This window comes from Telmatherina bonti (genome assembly GCF_933228915.1).
Source record: "Telmatherina bonti genome assembly, chromosome: 9".
In the NCBI taxonomy this organism is placed as follows: domain Eukaryota; kingdom Metazoa; phylum Chordata; class Actinopteri; order Atheriniformes; family Telmatherinidae; genus Telmatherina; species Telmatherina bonti.
The window spans coordinates 29,383,198-29,407,249 of NC_136627.1; the positions used below are offsets into that span (position 1 = coordinate 29,383,198).

Genomic DNA, 24,052 nt, shown 5'->3' on the forward strand with positions numbered 1-24,052 from the left:
CTTAACATTGTTTTACCTTTTTTTTTTTTTTTTAAATTAGCTAACATTTTCCACTACCCGTTTTAGAACAGCATAGTTCTAAATAAGCTAAATGTGGACAAAGTCAAACTTTAGATCACATTCATCAAACAAACAGGCGCAGCTGAAATTTGACTTCTGTGTAGCTCTGTGAAAATGTACTCATCCACTAGGTAAAAGCATATGCAGGCAAAAGAAACTAAGCTTATGTTTGCTGGCTAATTTATGTTAACAAGGCCAAGCTTCAGATAATCACACAAAAAAATACACTTATCTAAGGTCACTGGATCTGCTTAGCAGAGCACTGCAGAGTTAATTTAGTAAATGTTTGAGGTCAACTACTCAATTCAGTTAAACAATGGCCATTTTTAATTCAGAACTTGCAGTTTTTATTAAATCTAGTTTTATATCACTTGTAAGACAGCTGGATCGTGTATTTGCAATCTTAATCCTTGACCCAAAATGTACAAATGTAATAGTGAGATATTAAGTTGAACTGAGAAGAATAGTGTCTGTATGGTTTGACAGTTTGTTGTGTGGGTGGTGGGAAAAACCCTCACTTCTGTTGTAGGTCATGCAGACTCTGCTCAGCTCTCTGCAGGCCCTCCAGGTCCTTCATCATCTTCTTCATGTGGTCCTTTGAGTAACGGTTCTGAATGTAGGCAAACCAGCACCCACCCATCCCGATGACTATTGACACCACCAGCATGAAATCCTTCAGGTGGTTATGTCTGTTCACTAAAAGCAAAAGTGGGAGAAAACAAACAAGAAGAAAAGTTACATCATGTGGGGGTATAAACAAAACTGTATGAGCCTTAATATGATGTTTTATATTAATTTCAATAGACAACAAAGGACAACAGTGCACATCAGGATCATAAGATAAAGCAGTCAAACAATGTAAGCTTCATAAAGATGTGGTGTGAGGTTTAACCGTAGCCTAGTCATATTGCAAATGTGACACAAATAGAGTCAGTCGCACAAGTTCAGGTTGCGGTGAGAGGGGGGCCAAATGCAAAAGATCACAATAAAGACAGCTTAACACAACCTATTTCAGTCTGCTAACCAACATCTTTGCAAAGAAAATCAAAGAAGGAAATCTAACGTTTTATTTTAATCGTAGCTGCTATTTCTCTAAACACTAGCATGTGGTAAATGTTAAAGCCAGTGTCATAGCTGCTAGAAGTCGCACCCTCTAGAAAGCAACTGCTCCATTTATAAAAAAAAAAGCTTATGAGAGTCAGATTGCCTTTTAACTAGATACAAAAGCCACAATGGCCTAAATTACATCGGCAATCAAGTTTGTGTTAATTTGTCATTTGGAAATCAGAACAACATTCATGCAGCACCTGACACAGAGCCTGTTGTTCAGGCCTCGTGAGTTACATGATGATGCCAGTTTCTTTCTTTTTTTTTTATTTCCCCCTTAGAAAACCACTATGGGAGAATGCAGAAAAGACTTGTCAAAACTCTAACTTCTACTTCCTGGAGTGAAACAAAAGACCAACGTATTTAAACACCTTGGACAAGATCACAATGACACGGAAACTGGAAATATATTTCATTACCAACATGCTTTTTTAAATGGTCATTAACAACATTTGCCCCACAGCAACATTTACGTCACATGTGTAACTGTCAATCTTGCATTAAATTATTGCTTAGGTGGGCTGTGTCAGTTTCTGCAGGCCAAGTTGACACAATCCAGATCAAAAAAGGCTCATCAGGCTGCAGGGACTAAACTCAGTCGTGCCCCTTATTGAATCACAATAACACACAAGAGCTGTTTTAAAAAATTAAATAATACTAATAATACATTTACTAGGCAACTGAGAACTACAGGTCTGCCCCATTTTTTGATTCTGCTGCGTAAGAATAACACAACTCTTCCTCCAACAGAACATACAATTGGCTGGTACATGCAGATCATTATCTCTTAATCACAATAAGCAGTATGTCTCAAAATGAGGTCACGCTGTTTAACTGAAGTGCAGCATAGGTGCTGTGCTGCTAAATTTGTCCTGGGTGACTAAAAGAAGCATACTTATGTGAAATACTGGCAATTTCCTCTTCAAAATTAATAAGTAACTACCTAATGATCCTCTTCTGTGGGCTGACTTATGCATCTGCCAAAGAAAAGCCATATTTTCAGTGATGTCCATCAGCACAATTACAGAAGATTTCATGGCAATTGATGGAGAGATGGAGCTTTGGTACAGAATTGAATTAATTTATCTAAAACGGTATCGGCCTTTGCAGAGAAGAATGCTCTCAAGTTGTTTTTACAACACTGTTCTTACAGTCTGTCGATCCCGAGTAATTTGTCATTGCATCTAATAAACAAAGCATTAAATCTGTGTCAGAAATGCCATCAAAAGAGTACAAGGGACATTTAATAGCCAGAAACCAAAGTAAATAACAAGATCCGGATACGCCTGGGTCAATCATTACACAACTGTCTGCTATTTTAAGCAGACACTATTGTAAAGTGTGCCTTCAAATGCTGCTGCTCCACACAGTCAGACTATGGGAACTCTAGCTTTGAGAAACTGTCAAAGCCAGACAGCCTTTCCTTATGCCTTCCTTGGGGTGCGACTAAAAAAAACATGACCACAATAACACATGCCAGACACAGACCTCTACACACTGTGCACTTTTTTGCAATGCAAATGCCTGCTTTCTTTGAAGGTTTATTAAGTCTTTTTGCTTCATTAATGTTTCAATGAGGTCTTTCAGTTCTTCCAAACTTACACATTTCCAATGAATTATTATTCATATTAGCCATTTTCCAGTCAGGAAAGCAGCAATGTTTTCTGAAATTAAAATATTCTTTCCAGCTTGCAAGCGAAGTTGAATTATTCAAAATGTCAGTGTTTCATGGGTGTTGCCAACTGTCATCGTGTTTCAATATACAGATGGATGTGCTTCAGAAACAAAGGTGTGCAGTCAAACCATTGCTGACTTCTTAAAGTGGAACTATTATGTGCATTTCAGGCTAATTTATTTTTATTTCTGCGACCAGAAGGGCTGGGATTGATCGAGTTATTGTCACAAATCGCTTTATTTACTTCAGACCGACCCTCTCCGTAGGCTGTCAGATCAGCCTGCGGGCAAAACGAGTGGATTGAGACTCTTCCGCATTAAGCCCCGCCTCCCACCACTGCATTACATCGGGAGCGCGCACCGCAACTCCTTTTGCCGTCATTGTAACATCTCAAACAGAAGGATTAGGCTAATATAAACTCAATAAAAAAAACAAAATACAATGTCAACACACAGCATACAGCCCTACATGTTGGAACCTGAATCAGACCCTGAAAACAAAGTGGAAAACAGCAACCCACAGAAACGAATGCAGCAGGATGTCTCTCTTTGGTAAACTCACCAGCCATCGTTGGAAATAACTTTATCCGACATTTTCCACCCACCTGATGTATTTGTACATGCCCTTGTTAACCAGTAGAAGGTAACCAATCACCGAACCTTATCCCCCGGGACGTCACAAGGATTTCCAAGTAGAAAAAACTCTCTAAAACGACGCGTTTTTCATCGCCATGGAAACCGAACGGAGAGCGTGTTGAAACTCAAACTCAAACATGCATTTAGGTGATTAAAAAACAGTGTCGTTCACATGTCTGATGAGGATTCAACACTAACACTGTAGAAAGCTCAGAAAACTCGAAATACCATAATGGCACCCCTTTAAGGTGAGCCACAGCAGGCAAAAACCAAGTACTTTTCCATCACCTGGCCAATTCAAATGTTTTTCCTTTCCTTAACAAATCTTAAGATTAGTGTTAAGAAAATGTCAAAAACAAACATTTTAAATTTTTATTATATGAAACTGTCTGCATGTGCATGCATTTTTTCCCCTCAAAAATTCACCTTAAATTTGCCATTTTACACAAGTTAAAGTCTGGTTGTGTTTGGTATCTTTTGAAAGCTCTGGCTCTGCTGAACGGCATGGTCTCATCCAAACGTGACATTTCCCAGGGAAATAGCAAATAACCCGATAAGGATTTATTCAAAGCATGGAATCTCATTGGCTAGTCCCAATTTTGGAAAATATCATTGGTTCATATTGGTCATGTGACATGATCTAGCAAACTCCTGTTTCGCTTTTTGTAAAACTTAAAAGTCAAAACACCAAAAGAGAACAATGTAAGAGATGGCTGGACAACACAATCACTGAGATCAGCAGCTTGGCGACAGCTGATCAGTACACAGCACAGCAGAGTCACACAGCACACACTCCACATTTAATAATCAGGATTGGGTTATGCCTAAAAAAAAAATAATAAAAAAACCACAAAAAATAACACCGCTTGAGGTAATTTCTGCACTTCACCTACAATATACTACAAACACAACATGGACAGTTTGAGGAAATAAATATCTAATGTGGCTCCTTCAATGGGTTCTTTTAACTCTTAGATGTGAGAATTAATAAATAACTTTGAAAACAGGCTCAATCCAATGTTCAGATTTGTTTCCTAGTAATGTATGCAAATGACAACTGTTGGCTATGCAATACCATATTTGCATGTTTAAATATGAAATTTCAAAAAACTTACAATTGAAATATTAATAGCCTTAATGTTAGGATAACAGTTAGTTATACATTCACCTAACTCACCTGTTTTGTCTCATCTTAAACTCTAAAACTGACCCAGGGGCTTTGGTGAGGTTTCCCATCATATTAAAGAAAAGCTGGTGCAAGACAATGCATTTAAAAGTTACAGTTTAAAAGAAGAATAGAGGAAATAAAATCTGAGATAGAACTAAAAAAGACCAAAAAATGAACAACCATCAAACAAAATGTAACCTCAAAATTTGAAATGAACATATATGTCCTTTTTAAATTTAAAGCTGCCTTCAGAGAACATAACTTAGTTACGTGACCCCAATTGACAGCTTACTCGACATTCATTTTGCATCGTACTCGGACCGTGAGCTCTTTCCAGCCTGTGACAGAGTCTTAACTTGATTCGTCTTATCTCTTGTTCTGTCCCTTTTCCTTGTTTCAATAATGTCTTCTTGAGTATTTTTTTTTTTGCTGAATCCGTCACATTGCGTCTTTAAAAAGGCTAATATGTTTATTTCATTTTGCTAGCATGCAATGTGAGCAAAGCAAAACTCAACTAGGCCATGCAGCATCCCAGGAGAAAAAGTTGTATAGTGCAGTTTGTCAGCCTCATGATGCCGCTGTGCAGCGAAACGCACATCCAGAAATCTACAGTATAGATGTCACTGTGCCATCAAATGTAAAATGTGCATTTAAGAATCTAATTTCTTTGTTTGGGGTATTAATTGAAGTAGTAGAATTTTCTTAACGTAATTTGTTTCAAGGTTCTAAAAACAGAACGGTTAAATTTTTATGGGTTAGCCACTGCCCAGCTTTGCTGAAGTTCCCACTTTTCTAGTCATCATTGTAAGAAAAAATACCCTTGCTACTCAACCATCTAAATGTGAAAGAAGTGCAATCGTTATAAACACAATTTAAAAGCTGAACACTTGTGGCCCTCTGTGACAACACAAACATGCATTTTCTTTAAGAATAAGGACAGCAACTTTCAGTGGTTTTAATTCTATTATTTCATGTTGAAATACAATTACCAAATCAGTGACTAAATCTAATTTGGTAACTAAAAAGATCTTAAAATAGATTCCACTTTAACAAGAAATTGCAAGAATCATTATGACTGACTTTATGTCATGAGCATATAAAAATATTTTGTTTGATTTCTATTTTTTACCTTCAGTTGGTGCCAGTATTGCTTTTATTTTGTCACACTAAGACCTGACACATATTTTTAAATGTCCGAGATATAATATACAAATTTGCTACGTAAATGACTAGACTACTTTGTTAGAATAAACTTGTTACCGTTTCCACTGGGTTCTCTTTCTTTCTCCAACATGTGTTAAAATAAGGATGTATTCCAAGAAACAATTTTTCTTCCTCTAGTACACTACCAGTCAAAGTCTGGACACACTTTCCCATTAAATCCAATGGAAGAGTGTGTCCAAACTGTAGGTACTGTACATTGGAATTAAGGGTGTACTTTTGATTTATTTACATCAATGATGAAACTTAGAAACAGAACTCCATGGATGATTTCTTTTTTTCTTTTCACTCAACTCAAAGAGACCGGAGATGATGAAATTAAGAGATAAACGGTTGTAGAACAAATGACACATCTTCACTGAGGACAAAAAAAAAATCCCCTGAAACAGTTTCTAAATAAAACAATATTTTTAACAACAAAACAACAAAAATATAAGACAAAAATTTTAGGCCTTGAGGAAGTAGTTTGGTCTACGTCATTCTCCTGTTTAGAGTTCTTCAATCTTAAAAAGCCGATCCAAACCAAGCCCTTGCTGGTCTTTTGAAGCGTTTGAAACAAATTACTCCCACAGTGCAAAACAAATCATAGTAGAAACAGGAATATAAAAAAAAAGACAAAGTAAGAACTTTACATACTTAGGGGTGCTCCAAAAAGTACAGTGTCCAACGATTTGAGCTGCAACTTTTGCACATGGCTGCGATCCAAAATCTTCAGAATAGTGTGTGTCAGAGTGGTGTTCTTTACAGCAAGCCTGAGAGAGAGCAGACACATGTTCGTTTTACAGGAAGTAGGGGAAAAAAAAGTTAAGGGTGTAAACCATTTTAAGGTCTGTGTTCAATGATCCTTCACATACATAAAAAAAATTCCAACCAACCATACTTTAAGCACAAATTAATATTGAAAACATTTATCATTCCATAAAGTTGAAGCAGATTATATGAGAGGAAAATGTGACAAGATAAACTGGTAAATCAAGATTTAGACAAATTTATAATTCAGGAAAATTTAGGAGAATTGTTGACAAAGCCAAAACAACTGTACTGACATTTAGCTCATGCTGTGTATCATTGTTCCCATGTATTCAAGTTTTTATTTTTTAGAACATAATACCCCTCCCTCAAAAAGATCTGTGGCAGGCTTAGGCAGTGGAAATGAGGTCTCTCACCTTGGCATAACACTTCCATTAAAATTCATCTTGCGAAATGCATCCACATATTGCGGCAGTTCAACATAGGTGATAAGCCATTCCACCACCTCATCCACAGTCCAATTATACACTGAGGGCAAACAGAACAAGCAAAATGTATAGTTGCAGTTAACATAAAATGCAAACAAAACACTGATTAAGTTATAATGCAGCAAGTAAATAACATCATGTGTCTCTGTTTTGCTCTATAGTATCCAACTAGTTTGAAGAGAAATGCTGAGCAGGACTTAAATGTTTAACAATGTTTGGTCAGCATACACACAGTACACACACAAATATTCTTAATAATTCCCTTTCTTACGAACAACCTAAAGGCAAAAGTCTTTAAAATCATGAAGAATTTAAGGTGGCTTTAACACAGGCCGGCAGAACATCTCGCCTGAAGATGTAAAGCGACAGTGTCGATCTGTCACGGTAACAAATTTCGCCGTGCGATTAATTGTCTCAGAAATGATTGCAATTGATGATAATATTGCGCTAAGCGATGATTGTTGTCATTTTGAAACCATTTTCAACTAAAATAACAATAACACCATAATAATGCAAGTAAACCCTTTCAAAGATCCACATACTTTGATTTCTAAGCACATTTAGCTCGATGTGCAGACTAGTTTATGCTCATCCAGTCCCAAGTCTGCTGAAACAGATCAGGATTTCTCCTGGGGTCTGGGCAATGTGGTTATCTGAAACATTCAGTCTCCAAACACTATATGACACAGTTACATCTTGTAACTCATATGAGCTCATATAAGGGGACATGTTTGGACTTGACCAGAGATGGAACGGTAAATGAATGTCTTTCACTGCCTTCAGTATGTCATTTTTCATGTCATTGTTAAGTTGTGGATTTGCCGTTTGTAACATGTATGTTCATCCAGGCAGATTTCTTTTTTCCCAGTTGCAGTTGATGATTTTTGTTTAAATGCAGATGTAAGCTTGTTGTTTTGCCGTGTTTAGTTAATATTTTCTTAAAACACATGCAACACTCGCTCACACTGAGCGAGTGAGAAAAGAAAGACAAATGAATATTATTGTGTCCGGCAAACTTCTTGCACGCATTTTTTTCTTATTGTGCAATTAACTGACTTATTGCGACAGGCCTACGACAGTCTAGCAGACCTCAACTTGTCAGTTATTGATTAAAGTCAATTCACTTTTATTTATTTAGCATTTATTTACAAGAAGGGTCCATCTTAATGCGCCTCAGTTAGTTAAATTACAAGCAAATTAGTTCTACTGACTTGGATTTCTATAATTCCCATTCATGATAAAAAACCTGCACTGAATCCTCAGTCTGATTCAACCCCCAGAACTCATCTATTACAATGGAAACAATCAACTTCAATGCCAATGTAAAGAGCAACAGAACAACTATCAGAACTAAACTGTAGATAAAGCTGGACAGAATGCATTATATTGGACAGTGTGCATCTACATTCCCAAAGATCTATGAACAACCCTAAAGAATAACATGTACTGGTCTGACCAGTATAAATGAGGAAGGTAAATCTGCTCCCCAGCTCCTGGCAGAGTCTTAAATGTGGGTTGACTGTGTTAATATCTTGTTCTCTCAAACAAAAACCCTTGTTCCTTTGCTCAAATCCCTAGAGCTTTGTCAAGAAACTGCAATGCAGGGTAAGTCAGCACTGCAAGCAAAAAGGGAGCGAAAGAATCCAGAGGAAAGGGTGTGAAGACACACAAGTGCCAAATACAGCACAGCTCATGAAAAGAGCTCTCTGATTAGATGAGCACGGCACACAGCAACCACACAAGATAGTCAAAAGCAGAACAGAGCATGTGTGAATTATGTGCTGACAGATTCAATGATGTCCACCCCGCGACTATCAGCGTCTGATAAGGCTGCTCTGTGCCAAACAAAGAATCTGATCAGCTGCCTTGCTCTTCTTGTAGAGAGTGAGTGGGTTAAGTGGGGTAATCTGTAAGCCACACTCTCAGTCACGGAAGCTGCGCATTTATCTCTTTATGGGATCTTTTGAATTGTCGCTATGTAGAAAATGAGTCTCATTTTCTACATAGCGACAAAATCAAGTGGTTTAGGCTGTTTCACATTTTAATGACAAGAGTTTTAACCAGTAAGTTTGCTGCATACATACACTGGAGTCATCTTTTCATGTAAACTACTAACCATGTTAATTTCCCTCCAGCAGAAATAAAGTTCATGTCATCAGTCATGTAAGTAAACATCTTTTTACTTTCAGAAAAATTTTCAAAAGACTTTTCCATCTTAAATAATATCTAAATTCTTTAAATTAAAAAAGTATGCATTTAAAGTTCCTTGTAAACTCGATTTAGTTTTTTTTTTCCTGTTTTAGCATTTCCATTCATATTTTAATGTGCAATCTTACTTGTGTAAACGTGATTGCATTAACATAAAGGCTTTAAAAAGCTCCCTCCAAGCTTGGTTGTCAAAGTCAAACACAGATTTCCATTAAAAAAAAAAAAGAAAAAAACCACAATTTCATGTGCAGTCAGTAATCAGATGAAAAGCCTAACATACAAAAGAAAGAACTGCGGTCTCCAGCTCAGACTGGAAAATAAGTGTGACAGAATGGTCTGTTTGTACTTCATAGCAGTACCTTCAGACCCTTTCCATGCGTTCCACAAGTCCTCCACACTGATCAGCTGGTCATCCCCGTGGAAGCTGTTGTGCTTGGCCTTGGGGTCATGATAGTTAAGGTCCTCTCTGAGGAACTGAAGGATGACAAGGACATTTGCAACCATTACAAAAAATGATCACCTTGTACAAGGGTTAAGTAACACAAACAGGGCTAAGACTCTTTTTGTTTGACAAACGTATTTATTTCACTGTTATCTACTATTTGTCATAACACACAGAACCTTGATCAGCTTTATCTGACTAAGCAGGAAAAGAATCAGCCACTCAGGGATATGTTCAGGGTTCAAAAATTAAAAACAGTACTATCTTAGCTCATACTGGATTACTTTACCCCGTCCCCACTGGCATTTTCCTTTTAAAAAAGAAAAGTCAAACAACCAGCCACAACAGCTTTTTTTTTCCCAGTAAACTGACATCAAAATATTTCTAAACCATTTCAAAAAGAAAGTTCACAAAAGTGCAAATTAAAGGCTGAAAGACACAAGCAATATTGTTTTCAGTATTTTGTATTACAAAAAACAAACAATAAGATTAGAAAACATACAAACACAAACAGCAAAAACATTTTTATTTAAACCTGTTTTTAAAAAATGGATAGACACGCTAAAACAAGGGAATTAAACCTTTGCTATCACTAACCGACAAGACTATGGCATCTGCAATATACCTGGTCCTCAAAATAACTTCACATTGATTTGTATAACTTTCGCCTACATTATAGGTTAATTGAAATTATGCTGGGGAAATTAGTAAAAGAGCCGTAGCTTTAGAGTTGAAGATGTTATGCACAACAAACTGCATTTCATGGCAGCTGAATTGACAGTCTGGTGACATCCTTCTGAGAGACGCAAAAACATGAAACTCGTTCCACTTCCGTCTTTTCCTACTATTCACACCAGAGTCACAGTCATTAAATGTCATTCACAATTTCCATCCACATTTAATATCCTCCCCCTGGATCTGAGTACAAATACTTCTTAAGTCACTCTTCTGATTAAAACATGAACTTACAACATGACTTAAATGATCAGCCTGAAACTGGAAACTATGTGATCTGTGTCTAAGTCATCTATATTTTTATTCCTTGCCATCTCAAAAAAGATTAAACTAGGCTAGCTTTTCATTTTCATTCATGGCCCAGAGCATGCTCAGATGTTAATTGTTCGATTGTGTCATGCAGTCTGCATTCACTGTTTCTCCACAACTTCATTTGAGTTTCTCTGTAAATGTATCACCCGTTGCAACCAACACTGTAACACTGTAATGACGTGATGATTAAAATACTGATATGTTAAAGTGATTTAGGAGGAACTGGGGGCATTGAAGCACATTACATTTTGATATGTCTTGTAGAATGAGAAAATAATGTGCACAATATATTTATGTGCACAGGATATTGCACCAACAAATGATGATGTGGATTCCACTTTTGTTTCCACTGAAAAAGCAGTTGTCACTTCCTTTTTTGTTACCAGTGATTGCCCACTATATGGTAGGCTACAATACTAACTGGGTCTCAACAACATAGAGCCTGTCATCACATCTAGCCCGCCCACTAAAGTGGAGTCATGGAAGATTGGTGAAAGACAGTTATAAGTCATTTCTCAGTAGATTGTTGTAGGAGGATCTCACTTCAGTGTAAAAAAGCTCATCTGTCCTACAGGCAAAATGCTGGACTCAAGAAAAGAAATTAACTGAAAATGAGCAGGACCTCTATAATGTGACTGAGACCTGAAACTTATTTCTGAAGCCAGATGTGTTCTTTGATCTTGTTCATAACAAAATAAAGTCTTCTCTTTATTTAATTACAGTGGGGCAATGGGAAGCAGTAATGCTTTCTTTAACCACTGTATCCTGATGCATCACTTTTAGCAATTTACCAACTCAAAATCACTGCTTGTATGAGTGTTCATTGTACTGTGCTTAATATTTTATCTTAAGGGTATACGTGCATGCCAACTGTCTCTTCTGAAAAGTAACAGGCTGCAGACATGATATTGCCTACTTTGGTCTGGCCTCCACTACATACCTCAGACTAAATCAAACAAAAATCAAGGGTTCAGCCGAGGAACAAAAAGGAGTTGAGAATGAGGATCATGGAGTGAGTTAAACAGTCTACAAGCACTGTCTTTAAGGCAGCTTTTACAACTAAAAACTAAAGACATGATGACAGAGAGCAGACATTAAGAGGCAGCCCTTTCAGAAAAAATTGGGTGTATTGCAGAGAAACACCAGATTTCAAGTAAATAGCTTGCAGCATGCATGGCAGTTACAACAACATATTTGTTCATTAGGTTACGTATTTCACAGAAATCTTGGCAGAAGAGAACTCTGTGCAAACGGGACAAATTTCCCTGTCAAAAGACTGCATGAATTTCACCATCCCAGCAGATACTCCATCAAGCAAATAGTCAAACATTTCAATAATAGCATCTTTTAGATTGTTGAGACTGGATAAAGAGCATCTTTGTGGCAGCTCTTGTTCATGACATTTCAGTCTGATACTTACCCCGTCTGTCTCTACCACGTCTACATTGCCGTTTGCATCATCGTCCATCTGCTTGTGGATACTACGAATAGCCTCAAAGCTCAGAATGGCATTCTCATCCTTGCATAGTTGCTCATCAATTCGACAGATTTCTGGTGTAAAAGAACAACAAAAAAAAATCCATCATATCTGAGGCTGTTTAAAAGGCAACTTATAAGTCAAGACATTTTTCAAACAATATAAAAATTCATGATCTCTACTGAATTGAAATGATTCTATACCTGTTAAAATGATAAGATATTTAACACTTTTATTTTAGTTTATTGTGCAATAAAGTATTGCATTTATTTTTTCAGCAAACAACCAAACCTGAGCAAATTTTTATGACACAAACTTTTATGGCTTATTATCTTGAGGGAATTTTGCACAAATGTTAAAAAACAAAACTAAACAACACAGCTATTCTCACAAAACACTCTGTCCTGCAGAAGTAACTGAAGTGCAAAACTTGAAAGGCCGAAGAGAAAGTGCTGTTTAGATAAGGCTTTTCAGCCACAACTTCACCAAAAGTGTTCTTTGACTGTATCTGTCAGAAATATGCAGATTAATGACTGTCAAATCTGCAGTGTGGATTAAAAAAAGACACTCATGGTTTTATGGCATATATGTATTTAAGTTTGGATGTTATGACTGTTTACTTTTACAAAAAGGCTGTTTGATTAAGGCCTAACTTGTTTTTTAAGAATTTCTGTAAGTAGGGCTCAGTTGATAATAAATAATTTAGAAATGCTCGTCTTTCTGTAACGTGCCCATCTGTCTGCTGTGTTTTCTCTCCTCTACTTCCTGAGGGATTACAAGTCCTCTGCAACAGATCAGATAGTTCTACCACTCCCATGAAGAGGAAATGTTTTTTTTTGGCATCAGACGCTCATGAGTCATATCAAATGCCATTGCAGTCAACATGCAATATTACAGAATGCATATAGTTTAATACAAAGCAGCATAGTTAAAGTCATTTTTTAAAAAGTGGATCTGGAGGATCTTTTGTTATATATTATTTAATTAATTGAAAATGTTCTTTTTCATTTTACAGCTGTTTACTTTCAGACACTTCCTAGTTAAATAAAGCCATATGATAAGAACAAGGCAAACACACAATATTCTTCTTGTGTATTTTTATTACATTATAACCTAAAAAGAAGAAGACGGAGGTCTGGGGTAATGAAGAGCATGGCCTTGCCTGTCAACATGACATAACAGCCTACATTTCTCAACTTGATGTGAGCCTTGCACCCACAACCTCCAGCTGAAAGAGTAAAACCTTTCTTATCACAACACCACAACTGTATTTAATGAAGCACTTGACTTTAGTTTATTATGGTTTGTTTTGGTTTAAAACTTGAGAAGGAGGAGGACTTCCAAGACAACGATTGCCATCAGAGCTGTTTTCATCATCCTTGCAACACTAAGAGTCTCAGAATACAACCTCACTTCCCCTTTCATAAATTACTCGACCATGGCCCACAAATCTCTACTGATGCTGCTTCTTTATTAGTCATGGTCACCCACATAATTGCGTATAATAAAAGACTTTTCGTTGGTATTGAGCTGGAATACAGCATAATGTTTCCTCCCACTGATCGACTTATTCCAGTCAGTGTCTGCTTTTTAATACTCCAGAACAAGATGTTTTGATAGGTAAGCTCAGCAGTTAGAGATACTAAACAGAAGCACAGCATTGATTATTCTTTTCATCACTGTTTCCATGAATGCATGTGTCTGTAATCATTTCTGCGGCTGGCAAATTGAGCCAAAGGAGAAAACATCAAACTGAAACCAGGAAAGCTGGATCCACACTGTGAACACACACATATTTTGATAAGTTCAGTTTTAACCAAAGCATGCAAGCTCTTAAACTGTAGTAAACCTGCAAAGCCACATACCACAAAGGTAATGACTCATTCGCTCTCTAAGTCAAACAATGAATAACGGTCAGTGAAAAGTCTACAAACTGCAACATTTCACACACCAAACCTGGCTCTTTTTCTCACTTGGCATGCAAACCTCTGGAGACACAATATAACATGCCGGTCAGCCTAACTTTTTTTTTTTTCTTCTTCTTTTAAGAGCTCAAGTTACATAAGCCATCCTGTGTGTAGACACACTACATAATGTTGCCAAGTCATAACAGCAACAGTTACTATCTCCTATTTCCATACAAGATACCCATCAAGTTTTAAGCATGCAACCAAATAAAAAAGTAAATCTTCTTTCTGTGTCAGTAGTGACACAGTAGTTATAAATGTGTCTGTATAGTAAGTATATCTGAACCATTATGTGTGAGGGACTTTCACAATGTATTAGCAATGCCCACTTTGACACACTGACAAAGATCACATCTGAACAAGTCATTTATTATGTGTTTTGGATAAACAAAATGGACAAATGCAAACTTAGATAAATCAAAATGTTTATTTTACCAACAGTTGCTATTTTATTTGTAACTACAGCTCTGTGTATGTCATACGCCTAACTCATATTATACTTGACTAATACAACCTTTAGTTACTCATACAAAACTGATTCCGAACAGAGACAATTACCAGAAAAACCGAGAAGGCGGCAGCATTAAACAAGCAAGGATCTTTAGTTATGCATTTTTAAACCTAAAAATAAACATCTTAAATATTACATTCTGATACAGTGACTTCTTGAACGCTGCCATGTAGTACATTAAGCATTAGCTCAATTACCTCCAGTTTGACTAGGTGGCTTGCTCTGAGTTGGAGGACAGAGCTTAATGACAAATGCCAGCTGTACTATTCTCAGCATGGCTACATTTAGTGCCTGAACAATAACAAAGACGCGGCATGAACTGTAATACTCCATCAATCTATAGTGTATGTGTCAACTTAGTTTAAAAGGAGACTAAAATTAGCTTTTTACAACACAACAATAGATTAAAGCCACAACTGATTACTCACCTGACACACCATTTTCAACTACTTGACTGTCTGGAGTGGGTGAACTTTGCTTTTCAGTCACACTTTCTCCAATGAGGCACAAACAAAATATCCACAAGGTCACAGATTTGTGGAGCTCCATGCCTGGGGTGCGCTGGAAAGAAAAGAAACATTTAGAAATTGTGACAATTCCCAACTAAATGAAATGGCAGTGTTTCGGTTCAAGTTCAAAACGCAACTACAGTCAATGTTTAAACAACTGCTTGGTATCTTTGAGCAGATATGTCGGTTTTCCCTGGGAAAAGAAGGCGGGTTAACATCTGTGACTCAGAATTGTAAGTATATCAGCTATTCTTGAATATAATTTAATACTATTAGGAATTCTGGATAAATCTCACTATGATAAAAAAAAAAAAAAAAAAAAAAAAAGAGGAACACTATGATGATACTGTTAAAAACATGGTTAATTTTTTTTTTAAGTGTCATAATAGTGTTCCCCTTTTTATCATAGGGAGATTTATCCAAAAACGCCTAGTAGTTTTAAAATGTGATGAAAAAGTAAACTTACGTACCTGTCTGCGCATGTAAGGCAAACGCCCAAACTGACTTTATTTACGCAGCAGCATTATTACAGCAAAATATAACAACACTTTTCAAAGTTTGTGACCATATCATAGCACCAAATTTAAATACAGTAAGACATAAAAAGTAATAATAATGTTTGGTTTTGGTGAATTCTGTAGTCAGTAAGTTACAGTGAGAAAAGCAGTTATGTAAAAGAGCGCTTGAGAAGTGTGCCTTCTCTTCCTGGATGAACTGTGCAGTCTCGTTAGCTCGCTAACGCCTTGATCACAAAAGCTCTTTAAATCCTTGCTTTATCACCAGAGACACCTTTAATTTCCTTAAACGCATGTTGGAGAATATATGTCTCATCAGGTGTAAAGACAGTAAGATCCTGATCAATGACAGCAGTCCGTGTGCGTATCTTGGCTGGGTGTCGGGCAAGCCTCGGCAAGCTAACTAGCTTAACAGCCCGATTAACTAGACAATCCAGGATAACTTCCTACAAAAGAGAGCACTATAAACACGTAAGACACTTACACTGACATCTTAGTTTTTTATTAGTGAGTGTATGACAGTACAGAGTGTATGCATTTTCCATAAAAGCACATTAATAATCGCTGACGTTTAGCTAACCACAGACGTAAATGTAGATTTAGCTATGCTAACTTGTATTGTAACTCATGACAGTAGTTGTTATACAAAATACATAAATAAGGAAAAGTTACCTGTCATGTATCAGAGTCGGGAAATTTATTGTTTCAACTCTGTGTCGACATTGCAGCAGATATCTGGTCCCGCGGAGCTGAAACACAGCAAACTCCCCCTCCTCCTATCCGAGGTGGTGACGGTCTTCCATCGACCAAGAACCAAAAAAGCCGCAGCGACTTTAGTCTTCCTCTACAAAATGGTTTTAGCTGGTTACGGTCAAATGTCGCCTCCTAGCGGATGGAGTGCACATCAAAAAATGAAGGGAGACATCTTGTGGCAATCTCAGGGTTCATATATATATATATATATATATATATATATATATATATATATATATATATATATATATATATATATATATATATATATATATTCAACTCAATTCAACTTTATTTATATAGCGTCAAAAGAGGGAGATAAAGAGAAAAAGAAAGAAGCTCAGTGTATCAGGAAATGTCCCTCAGCAGTCTAAACCTATAGCAGCATAACTAAGGGATGCTAACCATCCCTAGCTATAGGACTTATGAAAAAGATAAGTCTTCAGCCTAGTCTTAAAGGTGGGGAGGGTGTCTGCTTCCCTAACACTAACTGGGAGCTTATTCCATAAGAGAGGGGCCTGATAACCAAAGGCTCTGCCTCCTGCTCGGCTCTTTGAGACTCTAGGAACCAAAAGTAAGCCTGCAGTCTGCGAACGAAATACTCTGCTTGGTATATAAGGAACAATGAGGTCTTTGATATATAGTGGTGCCTGGCTGTGGAGGGCTTTATATGTAAGGAGAAGGATTTTAAATTCTATTCTAGATTCAACAGGCAGCCAATGAAGAGAGGCTAAAACTGGAGAAATATGATCTCTCCTGCTGGTTCTGGTCAGGACTCTGGCTGCAGAAATCTGGATCAGCTGAAGGCTTTTCAGGGCATATTTAGGACAGCCCAGTAATAGAGAGTTACAGTAATCTAGTCTCGAAGTAACAAAAGCGTGAACCAGTTTTTCTGCATCACTCTGAGACAGAATGTCCCTAATTTTGGCTATATTATGTAAATGAAAGAAGGCTGTTTTAGTAACCTGCTTAATATGTGGGCCAAAGGACAGGTCAGGGTCAAATATTGCTCCAAGGTTTCTCACTGTAGCACTGGAAGCTAAAGTAATGCCATCCAGGTTCATTACAAAACCGGAAAATTTAGCTCTGAGTTTTTCAGATCCAACGAGAATTACTTCAGTCTTATCTGAGTTTAAGAGGAGAAAATTTCTAGACATCCAAGTCTTTATGTCTATGAGACAATTTTGTAGCCTATTGAGCTGATTTGTTTCATCTGGTTTAAAGGATAAGTATATTTGAGTATCATCTGCATAACAATGAAAGTTTATTCCATGCTGTCTAATAATTTTGCCTAAAGGGAGCATATATAGCGTGAAGAGTATTGGTCCAAGTACAGAACCTTGACTTACTGTAGTTTGTGAGGAAGACTTGTCATTTACATGAACGAACTGAAGTCTGTCAGATAAATATGATTTAAACCAGCTTAACGCTGTACCTGTAATTCCAATCACCTGTTCAAGTCTTTGTAACAGAATGTTATGATCGACTGTATCAAATGCAGCACTAAGATCAAGCAAGATAAGTACGGACACAAGTCCTTTGTCTGAGGCCATAAGAAGGTCATTAGTAACTTTCACCAATGCCGTCTCAGTGCTATGATGAGCTCTAAATCCTGACTGAAACTCCTCGCATAAATTATTTCTGCTTAGGTGGGCATGTTGCTGAGCTGAAACTTTTTTCTCCAGAATTTTGGACATAAACGGGAGGTTAGATATAGGTCTATAATTTGCTATCACCTCTGGATCCAGAGATTGCTTTTTAAGTAAAGGCTTGATTACAGCAGTTTTAAATGATTGTGGTACAAATCCTGTCACTAAAGACATATTGATAAGATTTAGTAGTGATGTATAAATTAAAGGGAAAATGTCCTTAAAGAGGCTCGTTGGGAGAGGGTCTAAGATACAGGTGGATGGTTTAGATGAAGCTATTATTTTAGTTAATTCAGTAGGTTGGACAGGACAGAAACTATTTAGACACAAGTCAGATCCTGGTTCTAAGGATGCTTCGGAGACCACAACAGGCTCAACATTATAGGTAGAAGGAAGAGTATTGTGAATTTGATCTCTAATAGTGTCAATTTTATTCCTGAAAAATACATGAAATCATCACAGCTAAGTGAGAAAGGAATACATGGCTCCAAGTAAGCCTAGCTACAGTGCTGAAAAGAAACCGAGGGTTGTTTTTGTTTTCCTCTATCAATGATGAATAATAAGCTGTTCTTGCCATACGTAAGGCTTTTTTGTATACAATTAAACTTTCTTTCCAGGTTAAGTGAGACTCCTCTAGTCCTGATGAACGCCATCTTTTTTCCAAACGCCTTGACGCCTGTTTTAGAGCTCGAAGCTGGGAATTAAACCAGGGAGCCTTCATAATCTTACCTAATTTCTTCTTCTTTAGGGGGGAAACATTATCCAAGGTTGTACGCATTGAATATATATATATATATATATATATATATATATATATATATATATATATATATATATATATATATATATATATATATATATATATATATATATATATATATATATATATATATATATATATATATATATATATATATATATATATATATGTGTGTGTGTGTGTGTTTCATTTCTTTTATCACCGCAGACACAAATAGAATGTGAGACTGAAATTTAAATGTTGTTTATGGGAACTATCCACATCTTTTAAATTCAAAGTGAGATGTGTTGTTGTTAGTGATTGCCCTTCTCTTTCATCACCAGGGTAAAGTATTTGGATGGATAATCCAAAGATGGTCCAGGGTAAGAACAACTTGAGATGTTGTCCAGTTCTGTATTTTCTTATAATGGTCTTACTGCACTGTTGTGACACGACTGTGAACATGTTGATATCAGGCAACATGACATTTGATGTATGGTCATCCAAAACCTTTAATTTTTAACTTAAATAATTACAAGAACAATACGTTTTAATCAATATCTCTAACATAATATCAACAGCATGATTTGCTTTTTTAAAAATCTTTATTTAACCAGATATTTTAATTGAGAACCAGTTCTTATTTGCAAAGATGACAGGGCCAGAGGCAACAATTAAAATGGTTGTGTCATGACAAGCTTTAACTTATTAAAATACATTTTCTTTTGCTGCAATAACACTAAAATTAGACAGTACACCTTATGCTCATAATGACAATTAACATTTAAAAACTCCTGTATAAATTTTAACACAAAAAAAAAAAATTATTTCTTGTTTTTATATATGCAAAATATAGATAAGCAGGACAGATAGCATCTGTTCCATAACGACTGCATTGTATTACAGTTTTTGGTGCTGATTAGTGTAAAAAGTCAAATAAAAAAGCAGTCATTGCGAAAATGAATTGACACCCCCCCACCCCAAACCCCAACTGAGGCATAAACCTCATTCTTCACTTTCTACCATCACATTAGAAAATAAAAATTGAAATATACTTGAAGAACTGTGACTAGTTGTGCCAAATACACATGTTGTAACCTTACTTTTACTGTGCAATGTACAAAAGTTAAAATTTCACACTACAAACCATACAGTACTAACATAAAGGCATCAGTGAATAAGACACTGAGGCAAAACTATACTTTCAGTAAGCACATGTACATATCCGTTATCAATACCATCCTAACTGTCCACAGCTATCCTTATGGAAATAAAACAAATGACCCTGCTGTGCTTTTAAAGCTGTACATCATCAGTCATTCATGGTTGCATGTTGGTCTATGGGTTTCTCATTAGAAGTCTTTATCCTCAGAGGACGAAACGACCACAACCTCCCGGTTCTTGAAGTCCCACACAGCTGTCAAATGGAAGGCCATGTTGGATAAGACCACCAGATACTCAAACAGGGCAAAGAACGTATAACCTGTAAACAGAAAAAAATATAGATGTTTTTTGTGGCTTTACTTTTGCAGTCACATTTACACAGAAAGGTAGAGCTCTCTTTCTTGTCACCATGTGTCATAGAATAATTCTGTAAGGTAAAGTAATGGTGATCAAGGTTCAATGTCTACCTTCTATATCTGTTGGGGACCATCAACAGCGTCTTTTTCTAAGCGTTTTGCATTACACAATGGTCTCATCTGTGGCGATATGCTTTTGTACCGATTTGATTTCGATCTTTCGGGTGCCGATTCAATTTAAATTGTGATTTTCAAGATTCTTCAATATTGCTGATTTTTGTAGACTAAACACAAAAAAAAAGTACAAAACTTTTTTTTCCTTGTCATTTTTCTTAATTTCAATTAGGAAAAAAACACAGTGGCCAGACCATCATTCTGCTGCTACAATGCCCGAGAAGACAAGTAAAAAGACCAACAAAACAATAAAAATGACAAAAATTTATTATAGATTATTTGTGTTTATTAAAAAAAAAAAAAAAAATCTTTAACTCAAAAATCTGTTTTAAAATTGTGAAGCAAAAAATCCCGTTATTCGATTTTTTTTATTTGATTTCCCAGCCCCTGTCTCATCCAAGCTCGGGACTTTCAGAAGAACTCTGATAATACTTACATCCCGGCTCACAGTACATGTTGTGTTTCCAGTAAAAGAATCCAGCAAATGCACAGCAGCAAATGTTGAGAAGTAAGAACCGCACTTTCCAGTGATGGGACTTGACATCCTTTAAGCAACATCAATAATACAGAATTAGGTTTATGGTATGATAAAGTGAAGATAGTAATATTTCCTTAAGTCTTACCTCAGGGCTTAAGGAATAATTCTTAATGGACTTCCACAGACGGCAAGTTATCATCATGTAGATGAGGGAACTCACAATGAACAGGACAAAACCTTCTTTATGCACAACTGAGGTGCAAAAATACACAAAAGAGAAAAGAAAATTTGAATGTGTAATTAAATTAGTTTATATCTATAAAGATATACATGTCACGATACAAAAAATTTAAAATATCTGTACAGCGATGTGAAGCTTTAAATGAAATCTGGATCACTCACAGAATGTCTCACTGGACGAGACATATGTAAGGAGTAAGAGGCCGAGGTTCTCAAAAATAGAAAAGGCAAAGTTCAAACAGCTGAGAAAACTCTCTGGGAACCTGACAGCAAAGCGTGTCTTGTAAAATTTGAAGTAGGTAAAGGCCACCAGGAGCCTTGGTGCTGAATGCAGTCCAATGCAGAATCGCCATATGTAGCATTCAGGACTCAGGCTTATCGAGGCACTGATAGATGGCAGGTAGTTTGGAACCTGAAAACACACAGCAAGGAGATAGTTTTACTTTCAAACAAACACAACCACTCAGACTTCATATTACTGAAACAATTTACCAGTCTGTGTAGCAGTTTTAGAAAAGCAACAGACTTTCATGATATGCATGAGTCTGTGTGACTGAATAATCAATAGAAAGGGGTGTGTTTGAAAGAAGAACAGTGATGTTCAATTGGAGAGATGTTTCATTTTTGTTTATTAAACAGGTGTGAATCAGATGGCTGTTTCTAAGGACGAAGATAACTCAAGTTCATGTGTTTTTTTTCTGAAAACCTGAGAAACATGGGTTGATTCTAACATTGACCACATATTTATTTCACACAATTGGAGAAGGGACAATGTATGAAGAAGTGCAGGAAATGAAAGGCTGCTATTGTGTACAGACTGTTGTTAGAAGAGGATGTTGTACAGTAGGCTACTACGTTTACTGTGTATAATTTTAAAAAAAATGCAAATCATTGCATTTTATTTGTATATATTTATTGATCTGCATCATAAACAGTGTGGTACCTCAAAACTGAGGCTGTCTGTACACGAAGAGATAATTAGAAATTAGAAACAGAGATATAAGGAGAACAAAGGAGGAAACATTGGTTTCACAGGAGGAGCTATGAGATTGCAAAGAATTCACAGATAATAAACAAGATAATAAATTGAGGCTGACTATTTTGGGGGGAATGTTACCTGGCAGTGTGTTCCGGTAGCATCATCAAAATGAAAAGCAGAAGATATGAAGACACAAGTGACAAGTCCGAGCAATGGCAGGCACACAGTTCCCACAACACAGCTGCTGAATGAGACCCTGATGTCCAGAGGCCTCTCGTGCCCCAAAATATTCGAGCCTTGAAGCATCTGTCAGTGCCAACAATCAATATTTATTTACATGTATGTATGCATGCAATAAAATATGCGCACTCTAAAACCAACCTACAGTCAGCTTTCTTCTTATCACGAATCAACACAATGAGCTGGACAAAAGCCACCTTACGTCAACATCTTCAACAGGGAGCCATGTGATGGAGATGAATATTCCACACCACAACAATTCCCACCAAGCCAGTGAAAAGAAACGAGTATCCACTCGGCCATTTTAAATTCCTCCTACATCTTCATAAGGATACTTGAGGTGCGCGCTGCCAGCAGCTGATGGCCGACCTCCGGGTGGAGCATCCTCCTGCGGAAGATGGCAGGAGGGAAAACGGAGTGGGTTGGCGAGCCTCAGCACCCGGATGAGAAGGTCTGAAAGCTGCATATGTTAAGATCGCGAGTGCTGTCAAAGTAATGCACACATGGCATGGAAAATAAAGTGTAAAACCGTGTCACGCAGTGTGAGGAGAGCGCGCGACAAGTAACAGGGCGCTTTCCCTGGTACTGAATGGCAGCAAATAATAAGATCGATTCTTTGTTTTAATCTTTATAATATTTCCCTTTCTCTTGTCACGTGAAGCCTTCTGTGCTTTCTGTGTGTGTTTTGGCGTGCGCTGGGACACACGCCAATCCTGCCCATGCCGCCAATCGCAGCGCACTGGAGCTTTTGCAGGACGACGTATCTGTCACTTTCAGTTGGATTCAATCTCCTGTGTCGTTACGTTCTCTTGTATGAACTCGGATGAGTACAGAACCGCTCAAATGGTCATTGGATCCACACAATTTACCACAGCAAAATGAAACCATGGAGAATCCAAACTTTATTTCGCCTTTTTCTGTCCGTCACTGTCATGCAGAGTAAGTTCCTTTCATTTTACATAAATGTTCATTTAGTCTTCATACTGGAAGTCACATGTGTGTTGTCTTGTCATTTAAAACAGTAAATTACATTTGAGATTAAACAAAAATTCTCAATCTCTCACCCCTAAGAAAAAAATAAAGACAAATAACCTAAAAATACAGTTCGGCCTAACACTACATGTTCATACATTTTGACTGAAACTTCAGTTAATTTTAACAGTTTTAATGTCACTATTTGAACGTTTGTTAGCTTTCTCATTCATTGTCAGTTTCCACTCCACTGCTACGCAAGCTGTTGCCCAGAATCCGCAAACCTGTGAGCAGTTGTTAAGGGATTTTGCTCTCATCATAATCCTGTATTTTTTATCCTGCTCAGAGGCTTTATTCAAACAGTATTCAGGGTTAACATCTGGACAAATTCCTTTGTTGGGGCCAGGACTGAAATTCTGCATGTGCTTGTTTAAGGAAAAAAGAGAAGATGGAAAAGTAGAACTATTCACACACCCACTACAGATCAGAGATACTTGCACAGTAACTTATATTTGTTGTGCATTTTAC

General features: G+C 36.9%; 3 protein-coding genes across 6 annotated transcripts in view; 1 reads left to right on the plus strand and 2 right to left on the minus strand.

Annotated features, from left to right (window-relative positions):
- Positions 1-16,588, minus strand: part of stim1a (stromal interaction molecule 1a) — a 29,556-nt gene extending 12,968 nt beyond the window's left edge. For all 4 annotated transcript variants that reach the window (XM_079246374.1, XM_079246372.1, XM_079246373.1 and 1 more), the window contains exons 1-7: positions 16,453-16,588; positions 15,185-15,317; positions 12,222-12,352; positions 9,672-9,786; positions 7,033-7,144; positions 6,503-6,618; positions 579-756 (exon numbers count right to left, since the gene is read on the minus strand). In XM_079246374.1, the coding sequence (XP_079102500.1) occupies positions 579-756; positions 6,503-6,618; positions 7,033-7,144; positions 9,672-9,786; positions 12,222-12,352; positions 15,185-15,305 (773 nt within the window). In that variant the 5' untranslated portion in view covers positions 15,306-15,317; positions 16,453-16,588. The remainder of the gene's footprint in view (positions 1-578; positions 757-6,502; positions 6,619-7,032; positions 7,145-9,671; positions 9,787-12,221; positions 12,353-15,184; positions 15,318-16,452) is intronic.
- Positions 1-24,052, plus strand: part of chrna10a (cholinergic receptor, nicotinic, alpha 10a) — a gene marked incomplete at both ends in the record, with an annotated part of 208,196 nt that overhangs the window by 178,124 nt on the left and 6,020 nt on the right. The window lies entirely within an intron of this gene.
- LOC306760930 (post-GPI attachment to proteins factor 2-like) lies at positions 20,274-22,618 on the minus strand (the record flags this gene model as incomplete). The annotated part of the gene is made up of 5 exons (XM_079246982.1): positions 20,274-20,404; positions 21,052-21,160; positions 21,239-21,345; positions 21,496-21,745; positions 22,451-22,618. The coding sequence occupies 5 exons, from the start codon at positions 22,616-22,618 to the stop codon at positions 20,274-20,276; spliced, it is 765 nt and encodes a 254-aa protein (XP_079103108.1).